Source organism: Papaver somniferum, chromosome 11 (genome assembly GCF_003573695.1).
Source record: "Papaver somniferum cultivar HN1 chromosome 11, ASM357369v1, whole genome shotgun sequence".
In the NCBI taxonomy this organism is placed as follows: Eukaryota; Viridiplantae; Streptophyta; class Magnoliopsida; order Ranunculales; family Papaveraceae; genus Papaver; species Papaver somniferum.
Genome location: NC_039368.1, coordinates 15,685,928 through 15,699,642, shown reverse-complemented (window position 1 = coordinate 15,699,642; position 13,715 = coordinate 15,685,928). Strand labels below are relative to the sequence as shown.

At 37.0% G+C, this 13,715-nt stretch overlaps 1 protein-coding gene and 1 pseudogene across 1 annotated transcript; one reads left to right on the top strand and one right to left on the bottom strand.

The window, feature by feature from the left end:
• The first annotated feature begins 4,969 nt into the window (after window positions 1-4,969).
• Window positions 4,970-7,471, top strand: LOC113324173. Its single transcript, XM_026572499.1, has 7 exons — window positions 4,970-5,777; window positions 5,894-5,919; window positions 6,018-6,104; window positions 6,258-6,356; window positions 6,621-6,933; window positions 7,042-7,166; window positions 7,403-7,471. The coding sequence occupies exons 1-7, from the start codon at window positions 4,970-4,972 to the stop codon at window positions 7,469-7,471; spliced, it is 1,527 nt and encodes a 508-aa protein (XP_026428284.1).
• Window positions 7,472-8,579: 1,108 nt separating this feature from the next.
• On the bottom strand, window positions 8,580-12,658 carry LOC113323809 (annotated as a pseudogene).
• Window positions 12,659-13,715: the final 1,057 nt, after the last annotated feature.

Here is a 13,715-nt window from a genome sequence, read left to right as displayed (position 1 = left end):
GTGTTATAATACTATGACACTGTATAACAATGATTGAGAGCACTTTGTTTTCTCATTGTTCTCGCTACGGATCTTCAACAACTATGATGCTGAACTTACAACCGTTAGGATCATGGAGTACTTGGAATTGACGAAGATTTCGAGTCGCGTTGAAGATGCCAAGGAGATCAAGCATTTGGATGAGAAGCTACAAGTTTTATTTATTTTGTAATCCATATGTATTGATAGTTTTGTCACTAAAATTGACAAAGGGGGAGATTGTTAGAGCACTGCTCGGTCGAACTCGCATGCGTTGCTATCTCAAGCATGTTTGTCAATGTTAGTGATCAAAACTATAAGTCTTTATTCTAGCCTATTTATATATGTCTCAGACTAGGACATAGTTTTTGTAGTTGAGCATAGACCTCAAGGAGTTTATCACTTGAAGACGAAGAACTACTAAGGAGAGCTTGTGGAACTTCTTCGGAAAAAGTTATGTGGAGACTTAAACTCATCTATCACTTTGAAAGTCTATTTCTACTCTATCTCTCCTATATTGAGACGTAAGTCGTGTTACGATATAGTTTTCTCTATATACATTTGATATTTCGAGTTGAGTATATGTCGCTCACATATTTCTCGAAATACATATTGGTAAGATTTCGTTTCGACCAAGTTTATCTTATATCATGAGAAAATTGTAGAGTAACATTTTACATGGTTTGTGTAATACAATCATTTGGTGTAAGACTTGGAATGTTTCGATAATGATTATTTCAATATCTTGAAAATTGCTTTGATGCTAATAGTGTGTGAAAACGGCTATTGTCATTATAAAAGAATGTTTCAATGATTGAAATAAAGAGTTTAGAATCTTGTAACCATCTTTGGATATAATCATAGTGTGTCCGCACATTAGTGTATAAGTCCAAAACTGGGAGCCTAAAGTATGCATACTTGTGTGTATACAAAAAGGTTGTAGGAGACTGGGTAAGTATGCGTACCCATACGCATACTGGTGGAAGTTCACGACCGTGAATTTTTGCTGAGTTTGAAAACCAAAACCAAACTCATCCGGTTACCTAAAGTACGCGTACCCATACGCATACTGGCAGAAAGTTCACGTCCGTGAATTTCTATTGAGTTTGAAAACTAAAACAAACTCAAATCCGGTTACTTAAGTACGCATACCCATACGCATACTTAAGTAGGTTACTTTCTAAAATCGGTTGTACATGAACCTAAAACATTTATCAATAAGGAATGCAATCTTTGCAAACCGTGGTTATAATGTTCATTGATTCGAGTGAATCAAACCGATTTTTCTTCAATTGTGTTCTTGTATAAATCCATGAGAATATAGCAATTGAACAACTCTTTAACTAGTTTTATTTGAGCATTTGAACTAGTTATGGTTAAGATGAATAAGGTTGATATGAGAGTAATCATATGGCTAATCTCGGTTAACTATTTGTGAACCAACATGGTGTATGATGGGAACCTAATATTGCATAAATTCTTATGATGCTATAGGTGTTTATGACATTTTGTTGCACTAATTGCTTGTATTTATGCTAAGTTATATATTTTGAATCACTTTTTCGTTTGTGAGTAAAGTTTGTGGTAACACTGATTTCTTGTTTTGTAAAGCTAGGGGAAAGAAAATAATGGTCTGAACATGTGCTATGAAGGAAGTGGAGATACAATGCCCTGTCAATCTAGATACCAAGTCGATGCTAGGCAGACACGTATAGTGAAGAACGCATCCAAGGTGCCAGCAGACTTGTGAAGCTAATGGACCAACTGGTGAACCATAAATGTAATAAGAAGAAAACAATGGGCCGAAAATTCAAACTAGATTGCATGGAGATCAAACTCAAGCCCAAAGTCCTTTCTTGCATACCAAAATGAGGTATTCATGCTTCACACCAGAGTGATCACCACTTTTCTCACCCTGATCTCACACATGAGAAAAAGAAAACTTCTTATTCTCCCGATCCAGCCGACCTATCTTTGTTGTCTCCCATCTTTTTACCAGCATATCAAATCAATCCATCGTCTTACCCTCTCTTAGATCATCAAATCATCACCCTTACCTATATCTCCATCTTTCCCCTGTCAGGCCACTTTCTTATTTTCTATGCTTATCTTCATACTCAATTCAACCTAACCCTAGACTCTATGAACTGGACGAGCACATGTCGACCAAGTTGTCTTCAACAACAGCAGGCGTGATAAGGTAGGTCTGAATTTTCAATTCTCTACAAAATCAACATCACCAGGAAATTAGCTAGTGGAAGTAATAGGGTGGATGTGTACGCAATTGGGAATCAGGTCTGAATTTGGTTCTCCTTGCGAACTCCAACAACTACAGCAGAAAATTGGCAGCAATAAGGTGTATGTGGTGGACACAAGCTACTGCCGTGGTCAAATTAGGGGTGAATCTGATATCTCTGCAACTCGTACAACTCCGGTCAATTGGTGAAGATAAGTGCAGTGGATACACGTGAATGAAAAGTGTTGAGTGGTGAGTTTCGAGAAACCAAATCCCTAAATTTTATATTCTGTATCTGTTGGTTGTGTGTGATTAGAATTTGGGGGATAAATTTCTGTATAAATAGGGGTCCTCTTGTGGTGAAAAGAGAGAGGAAGGAAGTGAAGGTTTATTTTGAAATACTCTTAAGTAATTTCCTGTGTTCTAAGTGCTCTTGAGAAATCAGTTTGAAGAATAGAGTTCAATTTCATCAATGGTTTTATCTCTTTTTGAATTCTATTTGTCTCTTTTTCTCAATATGTTCTAAATTCTTAGCTAGGGCATCGATGAAGCCCTTAACTTACTACTATATGATTCATGTTTTCGTTATTTTTCTTGTTGTGCTTTACTGAGTTAAGAGATGTTTAAATTTTGAGCTGCAATGTACTAATTTCACCTAGTATATCATGTATCCTAGGTTGTTAGAGCACCTGTATATTGTCACATCAACTTATGTTTAATTGATGTCATTAATCTTTGATTAGTTTTGTTGTAAGAAGACATCTAATACTATGGATTAATGTTTTAGTTGACGTTAAACTACCCATCTGTGAAACCCCTTTGGAAAGGCGAAAGACTCGTATCTTCACCGCTGATCCGTTATAAGGGAAAAGAACAATTTCTGTTGCTGAATTTCTAGTAGAGGTTAAGTGGTGGACTCAACTTCCCTAGTGCCTCTTAGTTGACTGTTTTCAACTCTCCTTGCATCCATATTCTGTTAGTTGTAATTTTAGTTCTTCGGTCACCTGCACTTAAACTTTGAATCTGCAAGCTTGATTTGTAACCATCTCCAGATTTGCTGATAATTTTCCATTGTGCTGGCTAACTCTTGTGTAATGGTAGGTGTCACTTAGGTCTGCATTATTTCAGTTCTTTTTGTTAAGCTTCGCAACTCTGCATCATTAGCCTGTAGTGTAACTTAGTGTAAATTGTTTCATTCTAGGCCTTCTATCATCATCTGTAGCTGTAATTTTAAAGATTAGTCATTATTATAAACTGCACGTGATTCCACTTAGGGTAGCTGCACCATTGTTTGGTATTCTGCAGTTTTCTTTCATGGTAAATCACATATGTAGGTTAAGCATTAACATCATCTAGTCTTTCATAGCTTGTCCTGCATATCATTATTTATAAGTGCATCATAGCTAAATTATATTTTGTAGCATAGCTTGCATATCATTGTCGTGACTGCTTCAGATCACTTTTGCGCGCAGTTGTACCTGGAAGTTCAAACATTTCAGCATAGATCATATTTTACTAAGAATTGTCTATAACATGTGTATGGAGTCTCAGCAAGTGTTAAGTAGTTTTGTTAGCATCCCTGCACTTTATATTGCAGGGTTCCTTTTCTGAAATTTTCAGTATTTGTTTGCTTTGGCTACATAAAACTGAGTACTGAAATTCTCTCTTTGAGCTCAACAGGTACCTGGGATACTGCATTACAAACCAAAGGTGAGGAGAAAAAGATTGCGAGACAACCTGTTGGTTGTGCTTAAATCCGATCTCATACCGGCGGTATCGTGCCTCAAATTTAAAATTCTTGTCTTGAATGATATGCCATCCTCGCATGCAAACTGAACTAGATACTCCATTATCAAACCCCTGCAACACATAACACCTTTGAACATATGTGACTTGAGAAACCTATTTGCTAGCTGAAGTTGTTATTTCACCGTGCTTATATCAATCTCTGCAAAAATATTGTGTCCGAGTGCATACATCCATGAATTAGTACTGCATCTTCTTATGTCCTTGCTTGTTTGAATTGTGATTTTCTTGGTTGACCGAGTGTTATAACATATTAAATGGTATGTTTGCTGGGATATGATTGTTTCTTTTAGAGATCAAACAAATCGTATAGTTAGAATTCAGTAAGAGGACGTAGTTGAAATTCCTGTGTCTATCGAGGAAAGACCTGACCAACCTGAGACAATGGGTGACGAGATAATCCCACCTCACAGTCTCAAGGACTATATGTACCTCACGAGGACAAGCCATCCCTCTTGCATTGTTCTACCAGAAACTGCTGGTCATTTTGAGTTAAAAGCGAGTACAATACATATTCTCCCTTACCATCACGTGAGAGAATTTGAGGAGATTTGTGGGACTCTCAGATTCAATCAGTTGACAGAAGAGTCCCTGAAATTGCGTTTATTTCCTTTTTCTTTAAAGGAAAAAGCCAAATCTTGGCTATATGCTTTACACCCTCAGTCTATTAGAAGTTGGGATGAACTTACGAAAGAATTTTTCAAAAAGTTCTTCCCAAACCACAAAACAGCCACCATTCGTCAGGATATCAATAGTTTTTTTCAACTAGACGGTGAGACATTGTCCAAGTATTTATAAAGGTTTAAGGATTTGTTACTGCAATGTCCTCACCATGGTTTCGAACATTGGAGACTATCAACAATTCTATATGAAGGGATGGATTTCACCACTTGAACCTTGGTTGAATCTATGTGCAATGGTGAGTTCACAGATAAAAGTGCCGACGAGTCGTGGGCCTTCTTGCATGAAGTTGCCGAGAAAACTCAGCAATGGGAGTCTGATAGAGCACCTAGGAAGTCGACCATCAGGGGTAATGTTCATAAAATAGAGTCTGACTTTGAGGGTAATGCTAAAATAAGTTCATTGGTTAGGAGAGTTGAGGCTTTGGAACTAGAGAAAAGTATGAAATCTGCTGCAACTACTTCTTGCAACCAAGTTGAGGTTTCTATTTGTGCTGCGTGTAATAGTTCTGATCATCTTGTTGATAACTTCCCACAATTGCATGCATTTCAAGAGTCCAGACCTGAACAAGCTAATGTTTTGTATCAAAAGCATGAGAATAACCCCTATTCTCAGACGTATAACCCAGGGTGGAGAAACCACCCTAATTTTTCATGGTCCAAGGGACCTGTACAAGGGGGTACATCAGGAAATATACAAGGATATTCATATCCTAGAAACCCCCAAGTACAATCGCACACACAGTACCCTGTAGAGAAAAGGCCTAGCTTTGATGATGGTGTAAACCAAGTGAATCAAAATATTTTGCAATATCAGAAGATGGATGACCAAAGGTTTTCTAGTCTAGAACTTAAGTTGGGACAAATCTGTGATGCTCTAAATGAGAGGGAAAAGGGTAAACTCCCTAGTCAACCTCAGCAAAATCCGAAAGGCACATTTCAGGAAAGTACGTCTACTTGTAATGAGACTGCACATGCTGTCACCACTCTTCGTAGTGGTAAAATTGTTGATAACAATGTAGGCGTACCACATACTAGTGAGTCTGAGTCAGACTCATTGCATACAACGCCACAAAAAACATCCATTATAGAAGATGAACTGGGCATGTTTGTAAATCTAAAAATTCTACTGATGTTAATGTTTCTTTGCCAGCTAATGTTCCTGCCATTTCCTCAAAGGTTGGTGCAACATAAAAAAAGGTACCCATTACAATGAGATGTTAGAGATGTTCAAACGAGTTAACATCAACATCCCATTTCTTGAAGCAATAAAGCAGATCCCTGCTTACGCTAAGTTCTTGAAAGATCTGTGCACACAAAAGCGAAAGCTTAATGTGCATAAGCGTGCCTTTCTTGCTGAACAAGTGAGTTCTATCATTCAAAATAAGACTCCACCTAAGTTTAGAGACCCAGGTTGTCCCACAATCACTTGCATGATAGGTGACCATACGGTCAATAAGGCGTTACTGGACTTAGGGGAAAGTGTTAACCTACTTCCATATTTGGTGTATGTGCAGTTGGGTCTTGGAGAATTAAAACCAACACCTATAACTCAGCAATTGGCGGACAGATCTGTCAAAGTGCCACGAGGTGTGGTAGAAGATGTTATAATCAAGGTTGATAAGTTCTATTTTCCTGTGGACTTCATTGTATTAGATACTCAACCTGTGCAGAACCCAGACTGTCACATTCCTGTCATTTTAGGACGTCCCTTCTTGGCGACGTCCAATGTAATCATTAACTGTCGTAATAGAGTGTTGAAATTATCGTTTGGTAACATGACTGTGGAGTTGAATGTTTTTAATGCTATCCATCAACATTTATATCTTGATGATGATAATGATGTGCATGAAATCAACATGATTGAAAGTTTGATTCAGGATTCGTTGTCTAGTAGCATGTCTGTTGACCCTTTGCATGCTTGTTTGAATAATTTTAACTTGGATCTGTTTGATGATGAATACATAACTGAAGTGAATTCTTTGCTTGAATCTTCACCTCTCATGGACACCACCAAATGGAAAGCTAAAGTAGAGCCACTTCCACTCTCTGAATCCAAGTCTGTCCCGTCTCTTGTTGAACCACCAAAGCTCGAACTGAAACCATTGCCTGATACTCTTAAGTATGCATTTTTGGGATCCTCTAATACTTTGCATTTAATCATTTCATCTGCCTTAGATATAGAACAGAAGAGTAAGCTTTTAGAAGTACTTAAGGAGCATAAAGAAGCATTAGGATGGACCATCTCAGACCTTAAAGGCATAAGTCCAACTGTTTGCATGCATCATATAAATCTTGAAGAAAATGCTAAACCATCTAGGGAAATGCAGAGAAGACTGAATCCTAACATGAAAGAAGTTGTTAAGGGTGAGATTCTAAAACTTCTTGATGCGGGTATCATATACCCGATCTCACATAGCAAATGGGTTAGTCCCATCAGGTTGTGCCAAAAAAATCAGGTGTTACTGTAGTTCAAAATGATAAAGATGAGTTAGTTCCTACTCGAGTAACCACAGGGTGGCGAGTTTGCATTTATTATAGGAAGTTGAACACAGTAGCAAGGAAAGACCACTTCCCTCTTCCATTCATAGACCAAATGCTAGAACGGTTGTCTAGGCATAGCTACTATTTTTTCTTAGATGACTTTTCTGGTTACAACCAGATTCATATTGCACCAGAAGATCAGGAAAAGACTACATTTACATGTCCATTTGGAACGTTGTCTTATTGAAGCATGCCCTTTGGGTTGTTAATGCACCCGCCATATTTCAACGTTGTATGATGAGCATTTTTTCTGACATGATAGATAATTTCCTTGAGATCTTTATGGATGATTTATCTGTGTTTGGATCTTCTTTTGATGAATGTTTGAACCATCTCACTCGTGTGTTGATTAGATGTAAAGAAAAAATTTGGTTTTCAATTGGGAAAAGTGTCATTTTATGGTGAACTCAGGCATAGTTCTAGGACACATCATATTTGAAAAAGGCATAAAAGTAGATAAAGCTAAAGTTGACCTCATTCAACACTTGCCACAACCTCGCTCTGTGAGGGAGGTTAGATCATTTTTAGGCCATGATGGTTTCTACCATAGATTCATTAAGGATTTCAGTAAGATATCAAGGCCATTGTGTAATCTACTTGGTAAAGATGTTGCATTTGTGTTTGATGATGCTTGTGTACGTGCATGGGAAGAACTCAAAACTCTTCTAATTTCAGCCCCTATAGTCCGACCACCTGACTGGAAATTTCCATTTGAAATCATGTGTGACGCATCTGATTTTGCTGCTGGTGTTGTTTTAGGACAGCGCGTCGATAGACTTCCATATGTGATATGCTATGCTAGCGCTAAACCAAATTTAACGTTTAGCAACAGCTAGACCTGTTGCTGACTGGCGTTGCAAAAGAATTCTGCCGTTGCTAAACATCATGTCGCAGATTTTCGCAATAGCTCTAGCTCTGTTGCTAATTTCGGTCAGCAACGACAGTCGCAACAGTAATAAGCTCTTGCGAAACTAAAATTTAGCAACAAGAATAAGCTGTTGCTACTCTGTCGCTAAATTTAGAGCTATTCCGGGTTAGTTTTTACGAGAACTGGATATAATTGTTCTGGTTCAGATTTAGCAACATGATTTTCCGTTGCTAAATTTTGAAACAACAAAAAAAGATCATGTCTTCGTTGACCTAGTCAAAATCGATCCCCAATCCAGTTTGTGTTGCGATACCCCAGTTCCCTGCAATTGCCGTGATACTTCCTGTTCTGATAATTCAATCAAATAACCCTCACATTCAACACAAACTTATAATTGAACTATGAAACATAACACAAAACTCATGAGAAACAAGAACTGTCATCTCGATATATATATGAACTTAACATTACATCAAGGGATCTTACAAAATGTTTCAAAGGGAAAATGGACTCTACATTTTTGGATGTATCTAAGGAAAAAAATAATAACTGAAACAAAAATACATGAAGTACCTGACCATACTGTTTAATTAAGATGAAATACTGTATGAATACCTCTGCTCCAATTAACTTGAATTTCTTCCATCCCATGGACCCTTAGTACTACAAGAGTAAAGTTTGAGGTTAAGGCTATGAGGCCGTGAACTGGAGTCATGAAACAAATGATACATTTGGAAATAATCTCAAGTTATTTAAGATTTGAGGGTCTAATACAACTGAGATGGAGTGAATGTATTGACATTAGAGTTTCAGTAATCGCACCTCGTGCTCATGGAATGGAAGGAAGAAAGACGGATGTCCTGTGCTTTGTGTACGCATGTGAAAGCTTCGTTCATTTGGCTAAAGGTAAAGATTTGGATTTCTGCGCAAGTATAAGAAGGAGTATCAAGGAAAATACATGAATCTCATTTAATCAAGTATTTAATAAAACCTAATATCATAGTATAATATAAACTGAAAAAGGGGGGATTTTCCATAATTATAACAGGTTATAATATTCTCACCTTAGCAAGCAGCTTTCAGTTAAGGACACCCATTAGCAGAAGCAATATTGTACCATTAATAAGTCTTTTGGTAGCTTGATAGCTGCTTGTACTACAGACTAGTGAGCCTCCCATAGACTCAAATTGTTGACCATCCCTCCATCGAAGTGTTGTACTTGAACATATGCCAAGAAGTTCACAGCCGCTACTAACTTAAAGAAGATAGTTAAAACTGAATTCTGATTCAAGCAGATAGTTAAAACAACCAAGAATGCTGCTAAGAGAAACTGAAACACACACATTGTAGCAAGTTTCTCATCCACGACACTTTTGGGTAGCAAACTTGCGATCAACAAACAATACCATCAACGTACATATGTGCATAGGACAACATAGGATACGTATATTTTTACTATATATACAGGATATGAGAGAGAAATTATATACATTGAAGTAAATGTGAAGGGGAGGAATACACACCCCTAAAGATGCATAAATATGTACTAAGAGATTATGGTGCGTTCAAAGCAAAACTTCAAAATGGTTGCATGTCCTTTACGAACAAAACTTATCTCATAGTAACTTAGGACGCGGTCAAGATCACCTACACGAAGCATTACTTGGCACAGGTGCTCTGGCGTAGGTCCCCTCTCTAAAGCTCAAACTTGTAACCATCTGGATCTGCAATAAACGCAATTACAGTACTGCCACCTTTGACAAGACCAACTTGTCTCATTACTTCAGTATAACTAAGTGCTTCTTTCGTAAGTGCAAACTGAATTTTAGAATAACGGAAGTGTCAAGGTAAATAAATAAGAAACCTTTGCAGCATATGTCGTAGATAATATGCAAATAATTGAGAAATAATGTCCTTTATGCAAGATAAACTTACATCCTCAACTGCTATACCAAAATGATCGAAACCATTTCCGATATCATACTTGTCGACCCCATAATCTACAAAATCGTATAAAACGATCAGGTAACAAGACATCGTTGACATTCCAAAATTATGAAAATGTTAGTCACTTGCTTCTAGCATTTGGCAGAGTTGGGAAATAATGTTGAAGCAAGCTACTGGATTAGACTACTTACTATAAGTGAGCTCAACCACATAATGTGAATCTTCAGGACCGTAACCAAGAAAAGCATTTGTGTATCTCTATTCAAGTATATCATGTTAGCAGCTTCACCCCAAGGCACTCCGTGTAGAATCTGAAAGAACAATACATTATTTTTCTATGAAACATCTACTACAACTAATAAACATGCAGTAGGATATGTATACCCCTAAGAAACGTACTTTATGGTCTTGTCCAAGTCTCCAACACGGTAAACAATGTGAAGCATTCACATGTTGTCTTTTTTTACCCACTCTGTCATTAATCCATTTGGCGATTTTACATTAAACAACTATTATTAAGGCCACAAAAGAAAAACATGCATTAGTAGATTACATTAGACGAATGCCCATACTCATGTTTCGCCACCACAGCAAGCTGTTGTTTGGTAATCCGTATCCAATTAAGCTGTCGTTTAGTAGATTATCTACCTTTAAGGACAGAAAGCATGCATATTACATTAAGTGAGGCAAACAGTCAAGGTGAATCCAATTGAAAAATTCTAGTTTGCAGTAAATCAAATTTTCCTTGCAGCATGAGCCGTATCAAACCCACCTACCAACACTAAAGTTCATCAATCCCTGTCATAGCTTATATCACTAAATCAAAAAAAAATTATAAACTAAAGTAAAGTAAAGTAGTCAAAACACTAATTCAAAGGTAAATCAAACAAATAAGATCTAATACTAACCAGAATGGGATTCCCATCTGAAGTTGTGTTTGTCGTGGATGCCACTAACAGCACCAGCAACACTTCCACGACAGTGAGAAGAAAGATCCAAAAAGAAAATAACTAAGCACAGTGATAATTACACTTTTTTACACCAAAAAGTAACGTAAATAAAAATTTCACACTGAATGCAGCGCTAGACATAACAGTAGCTAGGCTCAATTATATTTCACTCAAATTCACCATATCTCTACACCAACTGTAAACAAGTCAAAATTTCAGAAAATTAGAACACCATAGAAAACGTTCAACAACGTAACAATCTAATATTGTAAGAAAAATGGTAGAAGATTTTTACCTGACTTTTGAGGTCACCAGGGGGAGCCTTCTTGTTAGCAACTTCAGCATGTCCCTTCAGCAGACCTTCTTGTTACCATCATCACTGTCACTCAGGACCATTTCATATACATCATGCAAGCAACAATTTCTCTGTGAAAATGGAAAATGCTTGGAAAAAAAATAATAGAACTAGTAATTGGATCAAACCTGTTCATTTTGCTCCTCAGACAGTGTCCCATCCTCATTCTGTTAGTCAGTTAAACTTGCAATAAGCAAATGTGTCATCCTTAGCAGATGAATGGCCAGTTTCATACTAATTCAATTAGATGTGATAGTAACTTGGACATCACATCATTTTCATCAACTTACAGAACATGTTCATTCATGAACTACAACTGCTGCACTTATACAAAATCCCATGTACAATAGACATTTCATACTTTCTTTTCGAAGACAAACTCATATCAAATTCTGTTCTAAACAGCAAGAACCTAAACAATTTCAGCTTCTCTGTTCCATGTTTTTACTTTTAAAAGTCCAAAAAGATCCAAAGAGGAATAAACCCTTCTAGGACTTCACTCAAACAGGTTAAGTATAAATACCAACTGAAATATCCAAGCACACTCCATCTTTCATCAACTAATCAACAGAGTTTCATTTAGTCCAAATACAAACCTAACAAAATTTCATCAACAACAAAATGATAGCTTCCAACCAGCCATGAAAAAATTGCATAACTCTAATTTTTTTTGAACATAGTAGAAAAGAAGAAAATAGCTAAACCCATTCTATAGAAATCGAAATAGTCAACCTAGCTTTTTCTCTTGAAATAAAAAGAAGAAATAAAAACCAACATTGAAACTGAAGAACACGAATAATCACTTAGAAATAACTATTAGTCTCTATTTCTTCACCTCGTTCATAATGTAAAACAGATCTCAAACCACAATAAGCATATAAAAAACGCTGACTTTTAATGAAACCCTAATTGAAATTACAGTTGACAAAATCATTTTAAAAGCTCGAAATTACAGAAAATTGGAAACCCTAATCGAAGATTTTGGGGAAAATCGATATAAATAATAGAGAAGAGAGAGTTATCCCATATCACCCAGATCTTGATCAGCTTTAACCAATGAAGATGTTCGGAGAAGAGTCTGTATTCTGGGTTTTAGGTGTTCTTCATCGTTTCCAATAAATACCATGAATCAGAAACAAATCAAATTCTAAATGAGAAATAAAAGAAGAAATCGAGATATATAGATTGAAAGAAGAGCAGAGATTGAGAAACTGCAGATAGAGGAATAAAGAGAAAGAGGGTTGGGGAAGAGAGCTGCTCTGCAAGCAAGGAAGAAGAAAGAGGTTGAAGAGAAACTTATCTCTTCGATAGAAACAAGTAGAAGAAATCCCGATTGTTTAAGGTCAAGGGGTCAAGGAGTCAAGGGGGCTGAAGTATATCCATACTTGAAAGCATATAAAAAATATGGGCGGAAAAAAGAGTTCAAAAGTGTTACCTAGAAGCATGTGAATCGCATGCTTATGATCTCCACGGTTGCTACTAGCAACAGTACCCTGGCCGTTGCGAGATCTGCAACTGAAAACAGCAGTTGCTAAGATTTAGCAACAACGTTTCTTTGTTGCTAATTAGCAACAACTCTAGTTCTGTTGCTAATCTGGGTTGCTAAATGCTGAATTTGGTGTAGTATAGCAAGACTCTTAATGATGCTCAACTTAACTATACAACTACTGAGAAAGAGTTGTTTGCTGTTGTTTTTGCATTGGACAAGTTCATGTCATACTTGATAGGGTCTAAGGTCATCATATACACTGATCATGCTGCCCTGAAATTCATTCTTTCTAAGAAGGACGCTAAAGCTCGTCTAATCCGATGGATATCGTTATTGCAGGAATTCGATCTCGAAATTCGAGATAATAAAGGTTCTGAGAATGTGGTTGTTGATCACTTGTCTAGATTAAATGTTGAGTCTTTAGATGAGTCCGTGCAGATTAGAAAGTCTTTTCCTAATGAACAATTAATGCTTGTGTCTGAGTATCCTTGGTTTGCTGACATTGTGAACTATCTTGCCATGGGAAGTATGCCTTCGCATTGGTCTCGACAAGACCCTTCTAAGTTCTTGGCTGAAGTTAAATACTTATTTTGGGATGACCCATACCTGTTTAAGTACTGCCCGGACCAAATCATTAGGAAATGTGTCCCTAACAGTGAACAAAAAGATGTGATATCTTTTTGTCACGACCAAGCATGTGGTGGCCATTTCAGTGCCAAGAAGACTGCTGCAAAAGTCTTGCAGAGTGGGTTTTATTGGCCATCTTTATTCAAAGACTGTGATGCCTATTGTATTGCTTGTGAACGTTGTCAGAAACTAGGA

What these genes read in the sequence shown, in the direction of transcription:
- LOC113324173 (XM_026572499.1), top strand. Translation starts at nt 4,970, where the DNA reads ATGTGCAATGGTGAGTTCACAGATAAAAGTGCCGACGAGTCGTGGGCC. An exon ending in CTTAGATATAGAACAGAAGA is followed by an intron (nt 6,934 to 7,041) that starts GTAAGCTTTTAG and finishes TAAATCTTGAAG; the next exon opens with AAAATGCTAAACCATCTAGG. An exon ending in CGATCTCACATAGCAAATGG is followed by an intron (nt 7,167 to 7,402) that starts GTTAGTCCCATC and finishes GGTTACAACCAG; the next exon opens with ATTCATATTGCACCAGAAGA.